Source organism: Pipistrellus kuhlii, unplaced genomic scaffold, assembly GCF_014108245.1.
Source record: "Pipistrellus kuhlii isolate mPipKuh1 unplaced genomic scaffold, mPipKuh1.p scaffold_m20_p_5, whole genome shotgun sequence".
In the NCBI taxonomy this organism is placed as follows: Eukaryota; Metazoa; Chordata; class Mammalia; order Chiroptera; family Vespertilionidae; genus Pipistrellus; species Pipistrellus kuhlii.
Window position 1 is genome coordinate 20,095,616 of NW_023425551.1, and position 17,546 is coordinate 20,113,161.

A 17,546-nucleotide genomic window follows, 5' to 3' on the forward strand; every position below is an offset into this window, starting at 1 on the left:
CCCTCCAGGAATGTGGTACCCAGTCACCCTTCCACCAGCACCCGTGACATGGGAGGACCTAATTGACCAGCTCCTTAGTTACTAGCAATGCCATTTAAAATCTCTTAGCCAATTTCATTGATTTTTAAAAAATCTTATTTTATTTAAAAGTTTATGCTTTTTTCTTCCCTGTGAGCTGACTTCATATTCATTACTTCTTTTTTTAGGATGTGTATCTGTTTTCTAATACTTTGTAAAAACTCTTCTTATTATAAAGTTATTCAAAGTTTATATCTCTACAATGGTTATTTTTTTTCTAGTTTGTATCTTAAGCAAATTTGTTTTAATTATAAAGATAACAAATATAATTAAAAAGTAAAAAATAGCAATATACACAAAATTAAAATATGACTTACTCTTTCCTCCTTCAGTTTACCCATCAGAGTATCATTTTTTTAAAATTTTGAATGGAACTTCTGATATACATACAGGTTATACATATATTGAAATAATCAAATCTATTTATCTTTCTTTTTTTTCAGTTTCTTCTTAGCTGTTAGAAATAATCTTGTTGCAGTAAGATAAGTATATTTATTTACATTTTCTTTAAAACCTTTTATGGTGCAGTTATTAAACTTAACTTTTTAACACATTTGTAATTTATTTTCTATATCACATAAAGCTTTGACCTATGTTTTTCCCAAATAATTAAGAATGTAGTCTAACTTAATTATATCATTGACTATAATGTTAATAATAGTAATACTTTTTTTCAGCACTGGAAACCTTTCTCCAAGGCTGGCTTCATGGGATGCGGATGGTGAGTTGCAGAGTCCTTAGGGGCTGGGACTTTGCAAGTTTACTTGTTAGTACCCAGGTCCCAGGAGGGCTTAAGAAGTATGAACTGGACCCCATCTGCTGGACCTCTTCTGGGACACTTCCTTTCTTGGCTGCCTTCCCACACCCGGGGTCTCTGATTGCTCCTTCTCAGCCTCCTCTTCAGGCACTTGTGCCTCTGCCCACCACCTGAGGGTAAGTAATCCCCAGCTTCCTCCCTGCCATCCTGCTTCTCCATTCCATCCCCTGCCTCCCAGAAACCTTTGCTAAACCTTAGGCATCAACAATTCTTAATACTTGATGCTTTCAAATCCTCATTTTGATCACAGAGCCCTGATCTGAGTTCCTGCTAAGGAAAACACCCCACGGCTATCTCGTTATTATTTCAACCCAAACACGCTCAAACTGAACTCATAAAATCCCAGATTTCAAACCCTTCTCTCCCTCTCTCCTTTACCTTGGAGGACAGGCCACCATCCTCCCGTTTCCCCAAACAAGAAAATCAGAAGTCATCCCATAAGCTACCACACCAGTCAGCAAATCCTGCTTCTTCTGCTCCCTACATATCTGTTTTTTGTCCCTCTTTTCCTTTCCACCCACCATTGGCTTAACTGATTTCTAGGTTACTGCAATATCTTCTGTTCTCCCAGCGGCCAGCCTACCTCTCTGCAGTTTATCCTCCTCACTCACCACTACAGCTACATTTCCAAAGAAAACACGTTATACTTCAAATCCTCTTACCTCCCAATCACAGATTTCACAACAGGGACTGGGGGTCAGGAGAGGGGTGGTGGTGGTGGTGGTGGGGAGATGAGGTTTCCAAATGATTTCTGCTTTCCTCTCCATTTCCTCTAACAACCATCCCATCCCAGGGCCTCCATCAGTGAATGACTTGATGACTGAAGCACGGGGCACTCTCTCCATATCTGAGTCCCTGGCTCACTCTGCCTCCCCCTGTGGGCACTCAGGTTGCCTCCCAAGTTCTGCCTTAGGCTCTTCTTCACTGGGGAAGCTGCCCCTGTGTGCTCCCCGGCACCCTCATCCCAGTCAGATAGCCCTTTGCTGCTGTGCTGCTTGGGCCAGCGCCCCCTTCCTTCTCACTCCCCTGCCCCCATTCCAGAGGAAAACAATTCAGCACCAGAAAGGAAGGGAAAGGGAGGGAAGGAATATTTCTTGGATTTAATAATATGTTTTGAGACCAACTCTTGTTATTGTTATTTGGGAAGTCAGTGTCTCTGGGCCAGGTTGCTTCGTGTGTGTACACACACGCATGAGAGGGGGGGGAGAGAGAGGAGAGAGAGAGAGAGAGAGAGAGAGAGAGAGAGAGAGAGAGAGAGAGAGAGAGAGAGAGAGAGAGAAGGAGAGAGCGGGGGAAAAGAGAGAACGGGGAGAGAGGGGAGAGAAGAGGGAGAGGTAGAGAGAGGGGCGAGAGGGAGTGAGGAGAGGAGGGGAGAGGACGAACGATAAAACCGAAGAAGAAAGAAGCAGAGAGAAGATAGACGAAGAGAAAGAAAGAAAGAAGACGAAGAAGGAAGAGAAGAAGAAGAAGAAGCTAGACGAAGGAGCAGTAATGTAGACAAGAAGAGAAGAGAAGAAGAAGAAGAAGAAAGAAGGAAGAGAAGAAGAAGAAGAAGAAAGAAGAGGAAGAAAAAGAAGAAGAAAGAGACGAAGAAAAGAAGAAGATAGAAGAAGAAGGAAAGACAGAAAGAAGAAGAAGAAGAAGAAGAAGAGCAAGAAGACGAGAAAGAAGAAGACAGACGAAGAAGAAGAAGAAGAAGATATAGAAAGAAAGAAGAAAGATAGACGAAGAAGAGAGAACGAAGAAGAAAGAAGAGCAGAGTAAGAAGAAAGAAGAAGAAAGCAGAAGAAGACAAAGAAAGAAGAAGAAAAGAAGACGAAGAAGAAGAAGAAGAAGAAGAAGCAGAAGAAAGGAGAAGAAAAGAAGATAAAAGAAGAAGGATAGACGAAGAAGAAGTAAGAAAGAAGACAGAAGAAGAAGAAGAAGAAGGAAGAAGAAGAAGAAAGAAGAAGAGTAGGGGTGGGGAGAGAGAGGAGACAGAGAGGGAGGGGGAGAGAGAGAGGAGAAAGAGAAAGAGGGGGGGAGAGAGAGTGAGGAGAAAGAGAGGGAGAGAGGGGGGTGGAGGAAGAGAGAGGGGGAGAGGGAGAGAGAAAAAGAGAGAGAGAAGGTTGCATACACGCTGGATAAAGTAACCCTAATCACAGGTAGCGCCTGGGCCGGGCACCCAGAGTGGTGCAGAGTGGACCCAGAGAGCTGATCATTGAAAGGTGAAAGCATGGGCCAAGGGATGCAGCGGGGGGAGGGGGGGGGGCGCCACATCCGGCAGGGGACCCCGCGCCCCGGGCTTGGCAGCCCCCACCCCGCGCAGGGGGCGGCGCAGGGCGGGCCGCGGGGAGGACCGCGGAGAGGCCCCTCCCGCCGTCTCCGCGCAGCCGATCAGACGCTCCCGGGGGCCGAGCTGTCAACGCCCGGCAGCGCGCCAGCGCAGGACATCCGCCTCCACCGCTCCTCGGAGCCTCCTGCCCCAGGCTCCCCTTGGTGGCGGGGCTCCCCTTGGTGGCGGGGCCCAGGGAGCGTCATCCCACCTGGGGCCCGACCCCCCTGTGGCCGTGGCCCCGCTCAGGGCGCACCTGACCCGGCGGGCGGCGGGCGGGCGGCGGGGCTGACGTGGCCGCGCGCGGAGCGGCCGTGATTCACCAGCCGCCGCGGGGCCGGGGCTGGGAGCGGGCCGCGGGGCGCGCAGGGCCAGGCAGCGGCGGCGGCGTCCCCGACTGGCCTCCTCGCGCTCCTTCTGGGCCGCAGGGCCCCGGAGGAGGTCAAGATGGAAGAGATCCTGAGGAAGCTGCAGAAGGAAGCGTCCGGGAGCAAGTACAAAGCCATCAGAGAGAGCTGCACCTGGGCCCTGGGTGAGCGCGCGGGGCGGGATGCGGGCACCTGCGGGGGCTGGGGCTGGGGCAGGGGCTGGTGCTGGGGCTGGGCCGGGGCTGAAATCCTTTCGCCGAGCCTTTCTTTTGCATCCATTTCGCTCAATTGGAAGAGTTGCCTCGGTGCATTGAGGTACGATGGGAGGATCTCGGTTCGGGTGTTGACATCCGTTCGTCTCCCTTCTGGTCTTTTTATCTTCTCCTAAACATTCACGGGGATCCGCTGCCCTCCACGCCCGGAGGGTCCCTCCTCCAGATCCCCGGCACAGGGGACCGTGGTCACCCATCCCCGAGGGAGACAGGACCACAAAGGCTGGTGCGAATCCAGGGGCCTGATTCCCAAGCGCCTGCGGGAAAGAGGGAAGTTGGACCATCAACCCGGATCTCGAAACATTGTCCAATGTAATCAGGAAGGAACGGCTGTTTTAATTTGATTTCCTGGCAGAGGCCAGCTCGTTAAGGATCGTCTTTTGTTTTTTATTGCACATAAAAAAATAACATCCAGGTGGGATTGTGTGTACCACTGTCATTCTATTGTGGCCCGCCCTCCAGGCAGGTGGGATTCAGATTTGTGAGCTGTGCAGGCATTGAAGTAAGTTCCATCTGGCTTAGAACCCAGCCTCGGAGAAAGCGGAAAGACATTGCAACAATCAGGCAAATTTGTTTCCCATCTGACTGGGGTTGCAGAACTCAATCTCCCAGAAATCAGAAAGACATTGTAATCTCGCAAGGATTTGGGCAATCAAGATAGTCTGGATAGGAATACAAAGAGATTGGGAACACACTGTGGGAGGGGGATGCTTTTAAAAAAGGAAAGGCCAAAGGGAAAGCCGGGCAGCTCTGAGGGGCCCTGGCTTTGCCCAAGTCTGCAGGTGCTTCCTCCTTTCCCACGCCATTAACATATGAAATGGAAATCCTTTCTCTCTTGACCAAGAAACAATCGGTGCTTGTCAAGACATTATCCTGTGGTACAGCCTAAAAAGAGAGAAGTACATTAGCATGTTTCCCACTACATGTAAAATTCTTATGGCATTTCAGGCGACTCTGTTAATTCACATATGTTTGGGTGGGTGTGTGTGTACAGACATTCATAGAGACATTATATATATATATATATTTTTTTACAACTGCATATGTTCACAATATTTTCTAAAATATTGTCTAGGAAGTTGATCTTGTAGTTAGAACCAGAACTTGACCATTTGTTTACTGCTAATGAAAAATGGACCAGATAAATAAGTGAGCGGCAAGGCTCTTAAAGCCACAGTACTGTTTTTGCATTACCATTGTCATTCAGCAGAGTGATTCAGAGCTAGATTCCCAAAGGCCTCTACTGAAAGGTCACAGATGGCTGGGTAACATAATAAAGCAGGGCCCAACTGCACTCTAAACATGCCATTCCTTGTATTCATTATTACTTCGCTATAACTTACTCAGATTTAGGTAAAAGGAGGAGGAGAGCATTCTAGTATTTTTAATGTTTGATGCCCAGCTTCTTGTTACATTGCTGAGATTAGATATTTGAAGCTACCCAGGAAGACCAGAGCTGAAGCAGGTAGCTTGTCCAAGCTGAGAGCCTAGAGTCCAGCCGGACTGTAAGAATAGATGGGTTTCCCTCCTCTAGTTAGCAAGATGAGAGGGGAGTGCATGAAATAGTTAAATAATAGTGCGGGGGGCATGCATTGTGTAGGCTGGCAGAGTAAACCAGGAAAACAGATCAAAGAAGAGAGGCTGACTGTGAGGGCAAGGGTGCTGGGAGAGGGGGGATAGGTGTGACTGGTGGGACTTTTGAAGTAGATTTGACTTGATAAATGGGTAAGCTATGGCTTTCTTCTTTTCTTTCTTTCTTTAGCAAATATTTACTTATTAAGCAGTGAGATATAAGGATGAATAGATGAATAAACACTTCCTCCCTGTAGAGGTTTGTTAGAAGGCCATGTGGAAGGGAGAATGCAGCCTTTAAAAAGGCCTAAAGATATGGTTTCCCTATTCTCTTTTCTACTCCAGTCCATGGTCAACTTTTCCATCTTTTTTTTTTTTTTTTTTTTTACTAAAAACAATTCTCACTCCTCAACCCCATAATTTTTTTTAATGATTAAGGTATAAATTCCTTAGAACTCTCTTCAGAATCTAGCCCCAGACTTCTTTCTTTCTCCAACAGAAGCTGCACGACTTTCTTGAACACACTGTGCCCTGCACATGTCTCTGCCTTTGCTCACGCTGGTCCTGCCAGGAATTCTCTTTCCAGTCTCCTAAATCCCAATCACACGGGAAGAATTTATTCTCTGAACTCAGGTGAATCGTTTGGCCCTCTGGCTTCAGAGGCCTGTCCGCATGACTTTCTTCAAGCACCTGCTGCTTTGGATTATAGTTAACTGTAGGCACAGCCACCCTCTAGGGCACATGTGTCAAACACAAGGCCCGCGGGCCAAATCCGTCCCACCAGGCCTTGCAATGTGGCCCGCACCACGCTGTCATCACTGCACTCCGCTGCGTTTCCATCACAATGACAGTTTATGACTGTTCAGTAAACCATTCGGCCCGCAATTTAGCCTGGATTTTAGATTTTGGCCCCTTCTCTGATTGAGTTCGACACCCCTACTAGGGGCAGAATATTGAGAAATATGTTGGGATCAAGAAACCAAAAAAAACTAATTCAAACAGAATGTATTCATTTTTAATTAAATGTCCCTTGGAAGGCTGGGGGTTGAGTTTGGTTCAGGAATTACCGTGTTTCCCCGAAAATAAGACATTCTCCGAAAATAAGACCTAGCGCATGGAAAGATAAGACATCCCCTGAAAATAAGACCTACCGCAACTTTGGGAGAAAAAAATTAATAAAAGACACTGTCTTATTTTCGGGGAAACAGGGTAGGTAGTGTTTCTCAGACCTTGCTCTGCTCTTTTTGCCATAACTCAATGCTCTCCATGTGTCTCCACATCTTCGGCTCATGAGTGATCCTATTTAGACCATCTCATGAAGAAGGGGCATCAGCACACTTAGACCATCATGGGTGAGATGGGTCACTTCCACACTTAGCCCATCTTAAGAGAAAGGAGTCACCTCCCACTGGGACCATTATAAGGGAGAGGAGTCATCTCTCACTTAGCCTGAAATGGATCATCTCAAGAGAGGGGAATATCTCCAGTCATTCCTTGCTTTCATTTGTTTTCTCTTGATGCCACTTTCTATATGTATCTTTGAAGAAGTCCTTTAGCTAAGGAATGGAATGGGCTAACTGGCTTAGGCCTAGGCTACAAGGCCCAGTGAAATCCCAGAGTCTGGGAAGGATGGTTTCCTCAAAACCAGATTGGGGTGCTGCTTCAGAAGGTGGGGAGTGGATACTGGTCAACGAAAACAACAAATAGCAACAGTGTAGTCGTGAGCTTCTTGAGCAAAGGGACAGGTGCTTGTGCTTTTTTTGTGCCTTCTGCTCCTACAATATGAGAGGCAGATGGTCAATGAATAAATCAACAATGGTAATGACTTGTTTGAGTATCAAGTAATATTAACATTTTTTCTATTTGTAAGACCAATACATGTTCATTTTTTAATACAGAAAAATATTCAAACAGTATAAAGAAAAAAATTAAAATCACCTGTAATCTCACAACCCAGAGATAACACCACATTTTGGAGTATTTTCCTTCTGCAAAGTGTGATATATCTATATATATATATAAAAGCCCAGCAACCAGAATGGCAGAACAACTGGAATGACTAGTGGCTGTGATATGCACTGTGGCAGCCAATTGGCCTGATCTGGGCCCCAATTGCCCCCTCTCATGGCTGGCCCGGCCTCAATTGGTCCCTAACACCCCAATCTGGGGCAGGTCCTGCTAGCCAACTGCCCACTGCCCCTCCCCTCGGCTGGCCTGGCCCGATGGGCCTCCCCACTGGGGCAGGCCAGCCAGAACCCACCTATGCACAAATTTGTACATCGGGCCTCTAGTATCATATATGCTAGATTACCATTTATATTTTAACTTTAGCACTTTATGTCATTAATACACCTATGAAAATTGGTATTTTTAATAGGGTTATAATAAATGGCAAGAAACATACATGTACCTCTCGTCTAATTTGAGCTATCTAGTTTGGTAGATTTTTTTTTTTTTTCATCAGTGAGGAAATGGTCTGGCCAGAAGGTTCACCTTGTGAAGGGCCTGAGAGACTAGCATTCTCTTTCAAGAACTGGCAATCCTGGAAGCCGTGAGCTGGGAACGGCAGGGTGAAGTACAATAGAATGGCACAACATCGTTCTGGAAGGGACCATGCCCTTATTTTAGAAATGTTTTTACTTATATCAGGGACTCATATAGAATGGATTTAGAAAATGGAGGAAAGGAGAAAGGAAGTTAGAGACTGAAACACCAAGTAGTGGAAAGATAGTCTATCCAGCCACCATCCTTCCCTCTATCTTCCCACCTACTTTTCCTTCTAGCCACAGTTTCTGTTACTTTCACAGCCAAACTTCTACAAGAGTAACTATAGTGAGTGTGTCCACATCCTCCACTCATTCTTCAACTCACTACAATCCAACTTTCTCCTCCAGCATCCCACCAACTCTCAGTAAAGAAGAACATACATGGACCTCAGTCTAGCAGACCGTCCTCACATCCACCTTACAGGGCCTCTTGGCCATACTGACCATACTGGGCACCCACTTTACCTTGGCCTCCGTGACCATGCCCTACCAATCTTATCATACTTCTTGAGCTGCTCTGTACCTTTGCTAGCTCTTCTTCCCAGCCTAAGAGTTTGAGTTTTGCAAGAACTAACCACGAGCCCTCGTCTCTTACTCCCAATCCTGCTGGATTGAACACACCCACAGCGTCAGTTCAGTTTCTGACAATGTGATGCCCTTGTTTATATCACCAGCTCACACCTGTGCTCTGATCTCCAAACCCCAATGCAGCTACCTACTCAACATCTCTTCTTGAGGGATAGGTTCCTTATGGCTTCTCTGTGACTCCCCTTTCTCTTTCCCCTTCTTCTAGCTCTTCTAGCATTTGTAGAGTTGGGCACCTTTGTACATTTTTTTTAAAATATATTTTATTGATTTTTTACAGAGAGGAAGAGAGAGGGATAGAGAGTTAGAAACATCAATGAAAGAGAATCATCGACCAGCTGCCTCTTGCACACTCCCTACTGAGGATGTGCCCGCAACCAAGGTACATGCCCTTGACCGGAATCGAACCTGGGACCCTTTAGTCCACAGGCCGATGTTCTACCCACTGAGCCAAACTCGTTTCGGCCCATTGCACATTCTGATTGCGCATAAACCCCTCTCTCTGATAGGGAAAATCATGACAATTTGCTTGTTGGGTGTCAGAGCCTCCGTGTGGGGAGCAGCATCAAGCTGTCCTGGCCACTGGCCCTGCTGGGCCGTGCTGACCTGTGTAGCCTTTGAGCTCCTCCCTGCCCCTGAAGCTCAGGACTTCGTTTCCTTGTTGTCCTATCACCTTAAGGACATTCCTTTCACTTCCTCTCTTGGCCACAGCACCACTGACCCCGCTGTTTCCATCTTTCTGCTGTGTGGGTTGCCTTGCTTATACCAATGTTTTGTCCCATTGGCCACCATAGGCCCAGATCCTAACATCATGCTTTCACCTGTTCTTACTCCTGAGTCTCAGGGAGACATTTGGTGTCCATTGTTCCCCCTGCTCTCTTAGCAAGGTTGTTTCTCCTTCCCCAACGAAAATGGCTCAAATTGACAGGACTTGCTACCGTGTTTCCCCGAAAATAAGACATCCTCCGAAAATAAGACCTAGCGCATGGAAAGATAAGACATCCCCTGAAAGTAAGACCTAGCGCAACTTTGGGAGAAAAAATTAATATAAGACATTGTCTTATTTTCGGGGAAACAGGGTAGCTCTAAGCAGTGAAGAATCTGCATCAATACAGTTTGAGCTAAAGAATTGAAGACAAGTTGGAGCTATTGAAATAGAACAGTTTTTTGTTTTTTCTTGGGAGAGAATAGTGACCTTTTCATTATTTCTACTACTGGAAGCACAATAGTGCGAGCAATCTACAATGGTAAACATCCACATTGAATTAATGAGATTTGGTTGAGCCTCCCAATCAGTATTTCTAATTATAGTGCGATTTAAAAAGGTTTAATCCACCATGTCATAAATGTGTGCAAGAATAATGAGATGTTACATAAAATGCTTTGTGAACTTGAAAGCCTCTTATGTATAAGTTATTATTGAAGGGTATTAAAACCATAGTTTCAAGGAAACCACTTTTCTTTCTCTGTCTCTATTGTAAGAATATAGTATTTTCGTCAGTTGTAACTAGATTAAATCGGCATTCTGATTCCAGTTAGGAGTTGAATTTTTCATTCTATGTCTCTATAGGGAAATATGTCTCTGGGGCTATTAGGGGAGGAGTATCTTTTAATATGGACGATTTTCAGTCAAGAGAATTGAAAATTGACTACTTTATAATTATAGAAATTTCTGGGGAAAGAAAGATACAAACAGTGAAATTATGTACAGTTCAGATTCTAACTTTGTACATATTTATTTTTAACTGTAATTTTCTTTTTGCAGAAACCTTGGGTGGTGTTGATACCGTTGTCAAGATCCCTCCACACTTGCTGAGGTAAGGAGGCTGGAATTGTATAACGTAACTGTTGCCCGCTGTGCTTTCCCTAAAGTCCAGGTAACTTCGTTGGTTTGTAGGATGATACTTGCTGACTGCTGGCTCTTTCACATGCACAGAGTGGGATATTTCATGAGGTTGGCATGATGGGAATTGATTGCACTGATTTCCACCTGTCTGTGGAGTAAGGTAAACCTCAAGCCAAAGGAACAAGCTATGGAAGTCAGGGATGGGAGGATGATGGTCGGGGGCAGAAATGACTATAACCTAAGTGAGGATATGGACGAGGGACAGTATCTTCTGTGGATGAGGAAATGGAGCCCCTCTTTGTGTGTGTGTGTGTGTGTGTGTGTGTGTGTGTGTGTGTGTCGGGGAGAACGATGTGTGGAATGGATTCAAGCTGTCACTTGCTCCTTGGCTGGTCACCATCTCACAAACAGCAGCCACAGGCAGCAGCCCTGAAACCGTGAACAGCTTTTCCTACCTTCCTTGCTGCCCTCATTTTTGTAATTTCTTCTCATCATCAGAAATACATGTCCTTTGTGGAAAATTTGGAAGAACAAATGACAAAGTAGTTCATATTTACACAGGCCGAGGAGAACCACTGAAAACAATTTAATACATTTCTTAATAGGCTTTTTCTTCCTCACACAGATATCTTTACAAATTCATGTGAAATTTTATTTACTAATTAGTTCTCTGCTTTTTTTTTTTTTGCTAGCATCATGTGAAGAACATTTTCTAATGTCAGTATATGTTCTTTAAATTAAAATATTGCATATTCTTCCATTATATGGCTTTTGTAACATAATTATAGTTGCTTTCTTCATATTGGACACTTGGATTGTTTCCAGATTTTTTTTTGAGATTATTAAAAATATTGAATTGTTGAGTGTAATTTCTGTATTTTCAGGACACTATGATTTATTAGGTATTTTCTCTCTTTTCAAGGAGATTGAACAAAATTTATGTTTCTGTCTTTTTAAAAAAAATTATTTGTCTCGTGTTGGTTGATCTGCTCCTGGCTGATCTATTATAAAGGAATTTATGTGTTAATCAAACTGAGTGTGCATAATGCTAAATGGGCAGGCATCTGGCGGCATTCCTGCTTGGAGGAGGGGAACGCCTGCTGGGTGTTTGTGTTCACGAGAGAATGACTCTCCAAGACCCAAAGCGTGAGTAGTTTAGGGAGATGACTTCTGGTCCCCAACTTCTAGAGGCACCCTTTCTTAAAACTGATCTTCTTCCCAATTGATTTTGCCACATCTTCTTTTCCATCTCACCTCTTACAGTCACCCTTCCCCTACTTGACGAAGGAGAGACACAGCTGTTACCCATCCCATCCTGAATCTGAGGTGTGCTGCCCTGGGGGACAAACTCTCTTCCCACCAACAAAGGACTATGAATCTATTAGTGTCTGTGTTGGTAAAGGGGGTGGGTATAATGACCAGGGCACACATCTTTTTGCGGGGTAGTTTTTACTTCTTAGCCTTCAGCAAAATTGAAGGAGGACTTAATCCAGTCGCAAGATAATAGGTAAAAATATTTTTTGATAAATCTCCATTCAGTTTTCATTTATGTAAACAAGGTTTTTTACCGCTTATGTCTATAAAAGTGGGGGGGGGGAGGGAGGTATGGAATTAATGGTAAATCCAGCCTTATTATAGCAATAAGGAATATTTATCCATAGGTGTATAAACTAATAAGAGGAGAACAATACACTAGCAATATCCATTTCTTTTTCTCAAATTTTTATTTTTTGATTTTAGAGAGAAAGAGAGGAGATATATCTATATTTATACCTATATCTATTGAATATATATCTATATCTACATATCTATACCTACATCTATAGAAAAAAATGCATTTCTAATAAAATACTTTCTTTGTTGACTACATTAACATTTCTGTTAAGTAATTATTAATATTTTTGGATCATCTGTGAGCATTAGGAATGATAGCTGAAACCAGAAAAAAATTGAACACTCTTGGCTTAATGGAAATTTTTAAAAAATCACACTATACATATTTTTTGTTATAGAGAAATATGATGGGAAGATAAATGAAAGTCCCTTAAGCATTAAAACATAATCTTGAGAGAACAGTCTGTGGGGAAGAGGAATGGAAATACAAGTTCAAGGAGAAAAGAGAACAATGCAGCTTTTTTGTTGTTAAAGGAGAGTTTGTTCCTGTATTTTTTTGATGGGTAAAGGTGGTTTTCAAATGGGTGTGGTATTTAGATTTCATTACATTAAATAAGTGCTATGGTTTAATTAAAACTTTTAATAATTTTAACATGCCAGAATTATAGCCTTTGCATTTAATTAAAATTATAATTAACATTTTAAATGGTAATTTAAAGTGTGTGAAAACCAAAATGTTAACCTTTTCTTAAAGACTACAAGAGCAAAAATGTTTCATGACACTGCTCTGTAGCTTGTTTCCCAGTCCAAAGAGTTGTTGAACCTACAGCGAGTCTTCTGGTCTATTGGGTGGGACTGTTCATCAGGAGACAGCTGGCATTTTCCAACTCTTGGTGTATGTGTATGACCAGATGAGTTGGATAAAAAACAGGGTTCATGGGCCTACAGACGTATGTTTTGTCTCCTATTTAGACATTTAGCTTTATTTTAGTCCATAGTCTTACAATATACTCCAAAGCCTGCTAGCTATCTTATATAAGCCACAGGAGGGAGGCAGAAATTGGTTGGAAGGATACAGATGAGAGACTGTGGATAAATACATACAGGTGTCCTTCCATATCTTCACCATTAGTAGAGATTTAATTCAGAGATTTTATTCTATGATAAAGAGCTGGTGATGCCATCCTTATATACAAAGGCATGTGTATTATTGTATTCCAGGTGTGCAGTGTGTCTGCCAAGCATTCGAATAAGAGAATGGGACCATATGAACGAGACAGCAGATGTGAGCCTGCACTCAGAGACTTTGTGTTGTGAGGGAGGAGAATAAAATATATATATAGCTGGAAAACACTGTTAGAAGGTTGCAGGTGTAGAATTTTATCCATTTAAGGGGGTTTCATTTTGACTGATTTGCAATAGTTGGGAGTCTTTTAAGTTCTCATTTAGTTATTAAATCAATAACTTTATTATTTAATTTATTATCAGGAAAGTGATACAAGCAAATATACTGTAATTGTTTAATGCTGTAAATGGTTCAGTGTGGTGTTGGTATATCTCAGTGGGGAAGGCCTTTTCTCCTTCTGTTGTGAATCAGTCCTATGATTCATCTTCCAGGCACTTTTAAGCCCAGAGAGAGCTTACTCTGTCCAGTCATTATATGTTATTGTTTTTTTTAATTAAATTTATTGGGCATGCTATGATGTTTAACATGCCATCTTCTTATTGTTTGAGCACCTGCTCAAAAAATCTAGTCACTGTAAATATTTGTCTGCTCATGAGAAAGTATTTGAATATATCAATTATTAAAATTTTTTTTTCTTCAGTTGTATTTAGTATATGAGAAAAAAACAGATTCATAGACAATTTCTTGTGTTCTTCTGATTGTATATTCAGATTGTTTCTATTTCTGTTGCATAATCATCTAGAAGTGATTATTTACAGATTTTGTTGTTACAGGTTTTGGAAAGGGCTAATTATACTAATAAAAGGGTAATATGCTAATTAGACCGGATAGACCGGATGTCTTCTGGACGTTCTTCCGGATGTCCTTCTAGTCAAAGCTGCAGTGGCTGCAAGGGCTGAGAGCAGCAGCAGCAGGGTGATGGGGGCAGCACCTTCCCCTGATTGGTCCGGTCGCCTCCCACAGAGGGAGGCCAGACTGCAGCTTAGGACATTTCCTGAGGGCTCCTGGACTGTGATAGGGGGCAAGCTGGGCTGAGGGACACCCCTCCTCCCCAGTGCACGAATTTTCATGCACCGGGCCTCTAATAGAAAATAACTCCGATTACAAATACTTGGGCTGTGCAGTTTTTCTTATTGTTTTCTTTTGCCATTGATCGATTACTTCTCATGTTAAATTAACATTCTGATAAATAATTCCTGAGGCTGTTTTGATCAGTTGCGTCCTAGGAGAATGTGGAGTAGCCTTTAGCAGTGGGGGTGTTAAGATCCATGTTAGAATCCAGGTGTTCTGAAGGTCTAGTTTCTTTTTTTCTTCTCCCTCCTGCTGTGGATCACAGGGTATTTCTCTCACCCTATAACATAGTATAAGTGGCAATGCTATACTGTTTCTAACTTACAAGCAGCTGCTTCTGTGTGCTATGGGTCACCCTGTAAGCCAGCCCTAATGGTTTTCATGTTCTTTTCCCTTTGATAATTAGTTCTCAGTTATAAAGCTTCTCCTCGTTAGCAGCCCCTGACCTAAAAGCACTTTAAAATGATGCAGTCAATAAAGATGTACATAACCCACCCATGCTAGGATGTAGGGGGATAGTGGGCTTGAGGGTTGTTTGTGATGTGAGCAAGATATTAATGTTCAAAAACCAGCCACTCATCCTTCCTTTATGACAGATAGTTGGTGTCTTTATTTTATAGCACTTCGATGGCTATAAATGGACATGTTAGTTAGGAGGAAACATAACTTCATTTTGAAAAAGTATAGCAATCCAATCATGAGTTTTCTTTCTTAGGCCTTTTCCTTCTTCTTGAATGGAATGAAGGTAGGAGTTCTGATGTGCTGGTTATTTTGTGCATAGTTTTCATAATTAGACTATGCCTTGAAGGCAATATGGGCTGGGTTTTCTGCTTTCATTTCAAACTATGCCTCTGAGATTTTGTTTGTATTGATGGGTTATAAAAATGGATTCCAGGAGATGGATAGAGACCTGCGCACATTGATTCACGCTGTAAATGGCTCAGTGTGGTGTTGGTATATCTCTTTTTCACCCTCTAGGACTTTTCTCCTGGGGAAGGCATAGTACAAAGACTAGCATTACTTTTAGTTGCTTTGGACATCTTTGTTTATTCAGTATTTTACATTTTTATTTTACTGCATACTCATATGTAGTTAGTTGAACTGTGTGTTAATTAGTAGCTTTATGTAACCACACAACACCTGTTGTAATATCCTTTTCAAGTAAAGGCCAATAGATTTGACACAAGAGATCTCCCTTTACCTCTTTACCTATTCGAAAGTCCACTCTTCTGTTACTATGATGAGTCTTAGCATGTGCAGTAGCCTGATGATTCACATTTTCCCAACTAAGTTTGGGGTAATGAGCTTCCATTTTAAAAAGCTTTACTGTGTGCCAAGGACTCTCTTAGATGTTAAACACACTGGTCTCAACCCTGACAGCACTTCTGTGAGCCTGGGAAGCATGGAGGCTGGGAGAGACCCCTCAAGCCAACCCAGGATAGAGTCAGCTGTGGACTCCCAAGTTCCCCTTCTTAACCCGTAACAGAGAATTTCCTTTCCCAATGCAAATTTAACACAGAAGTTTATTTTTTCTTACCTGTAATTTATGTGAAAAGCCAAGATAATATAAAGCTAAATTTCATGCAGTAAAAGTATTTGATAAAGCACCGCTAACATAGCAGATTTTTCAAGAATTCTTGATGGTAATGCAAGTTACTAATGTAGGAATGTGGCTAAGATCACCTGTGTTGGAATAGCTGTAAATGTAATTTCCAAGGAGCCAGAGCTTTTGAAAGGAGTGTCCTGTATTCAGATCTGGGGAAGAGCCATGAATTAGTAGAACTATTGAGATGAGATTAGTGTGCATACAGGACTTTGCCAAGACATGATCTAAATGGACTTTTCCTGTCTGTAAGGCAGAAGGAGACCTTAAGATAAAAGAGAGAGTAGCCTAGAATGAATGTGAATACCCAGTGGGGAAGCTTGAGCAATTACACAATTAAATAACTAACTCTTTCCTCTCCCAAGCTTATGACCAAGGGGGAAAGACCAAGGAACAGCTAAGGTTAGGGAGGGTTAAGATGAGCGAACCGGCAGAATTACCAAGAGAAGATTTTGTGCAGGCTTCATTTTTAGGCCTAACCTGAAGGAATACATCTACAATAGATAATATTCTGAGTAGGAGCAAACCTAGCCTAATTTTTAATTTAATGGACGCAGGAGAACTGTTGTATTTCAAAGACATTCCCCCACCCCCCCCACCCCCCTCCTAACTTCCCCATATGCTTGCTTTATTTTGTAAACACCATTTTGTTTTTTCTGTATTTACTAGCTGGGAGGAAAAATCTTTAAAGACAAAAGGGGTTTTGTATGCTGATTTCAGGGACTGCTGGTAAAGAAGAGACCAAGAAAACGTTCAGCTGTGCGTGGGTTGTGGCTGAAAGGGCCCAGGGAGGGGGCTGGGCACAGAGCCACCCCCCAAGACTGAGCTGTGGGAAGGCTGCTCTGTGATCCCACAGGATCTTAACTCCAACTCTGAGCGAAGCCCGGATGTGGGAAACAGAACCAGTAACATGGCATTACTGAAGAGGGGGAGATAGGCACTCATGCATTTCATAGATAGTAAAAATACAGGTGTAATTTAGAGTCAATAGGATATTTGATTATGAAAGAAAATTATTGTTAGTTTAAGGTGTGTGCACCCAAGCATACAGTACAGTGGACGACTTTATAAATATTTGTTCGTGATGATTGCCTTGAATGTCAGCCTCTTGAATATTCAGTCTTGAATGTCTGGAGGGGAACCTGTGCTCTCTTGGAGGAGGCAGTAGTAAGTGGGGACCGGGGTCCTGGGTTTGGAGTTGGAGCCAGGCAAGCAGCATTCTTTGTACTGGGAACACAGGGAGGAACAAGACACAAACTCCCCTTCAAGTCCTTGGCACAGTAAAGGTCTCCTTCTGCTTTACAGACCATTTGCTGTGGGAAGTAAACAGATAATTGAAATACACATGTTCTCCCATGTATGAACGTTGGGCTCTGAGCTACTCATTTTGCTTGTCAGCTTCTATAAATGGAGATGAACACTGGTGAGGTGCCTCTGTTTCCCCAGTGTGATCAGTGATGGACCAGAAGATGCAGAGGAGATAGATCTTTCTAGAGTAGGGGTGTCGAACTCAATCAGAGAAGGGCCCAAAATCTAAAATCCAGCCTAAACCACGGGCCGAATGGTTTACTGAACAGTCATAAACTGTCATTGTGATGGAAATGCAGCGGAGTGCAGTGATGACAGCGCGGTGTGGGCCACATTGCAAGGCCTGGCGGGACGGATTTGGCCCAC

General features: G+C 43.1%; 1 protein-coding gene across 5 annotated transcripts in view; it reads left to right on the forward strand.

Annotated features, from left to right (window-relative positions):
• Positions 1-3,478: 3,478 nt before the first annotated feature.
• ARFGEF3 (ARFGEF family member 3) overlaps positions 3,479-17,546 on the forward strand; it is a 124,562-nt gene continuing 110,494 nt past the window's right edge. For 3 of the 5 annotated variants that reach the window (XM_036413859.2, XM_036413860.2, XM_036413861.2), the window contains exons 1-2: positions 3,481-3,741; positions 10,318-10,369. In XM_036413859.2, coding sequence (XP_036269752.1) covers positions 3,657-3,741; positions 10,318-10,369 — 137 coding nt within the window. In that variant the 5' untranslated portion in view covers positions 3,481-3,656. Of the gene's footprint in view, positions 3,742-10,317; positions 10,370-17,546 lie in introns of all 5 variants that reach the window. The other 2 variants (XM_045572576.1, XM_036413858.2) reach the window with 2 other exon arrangements.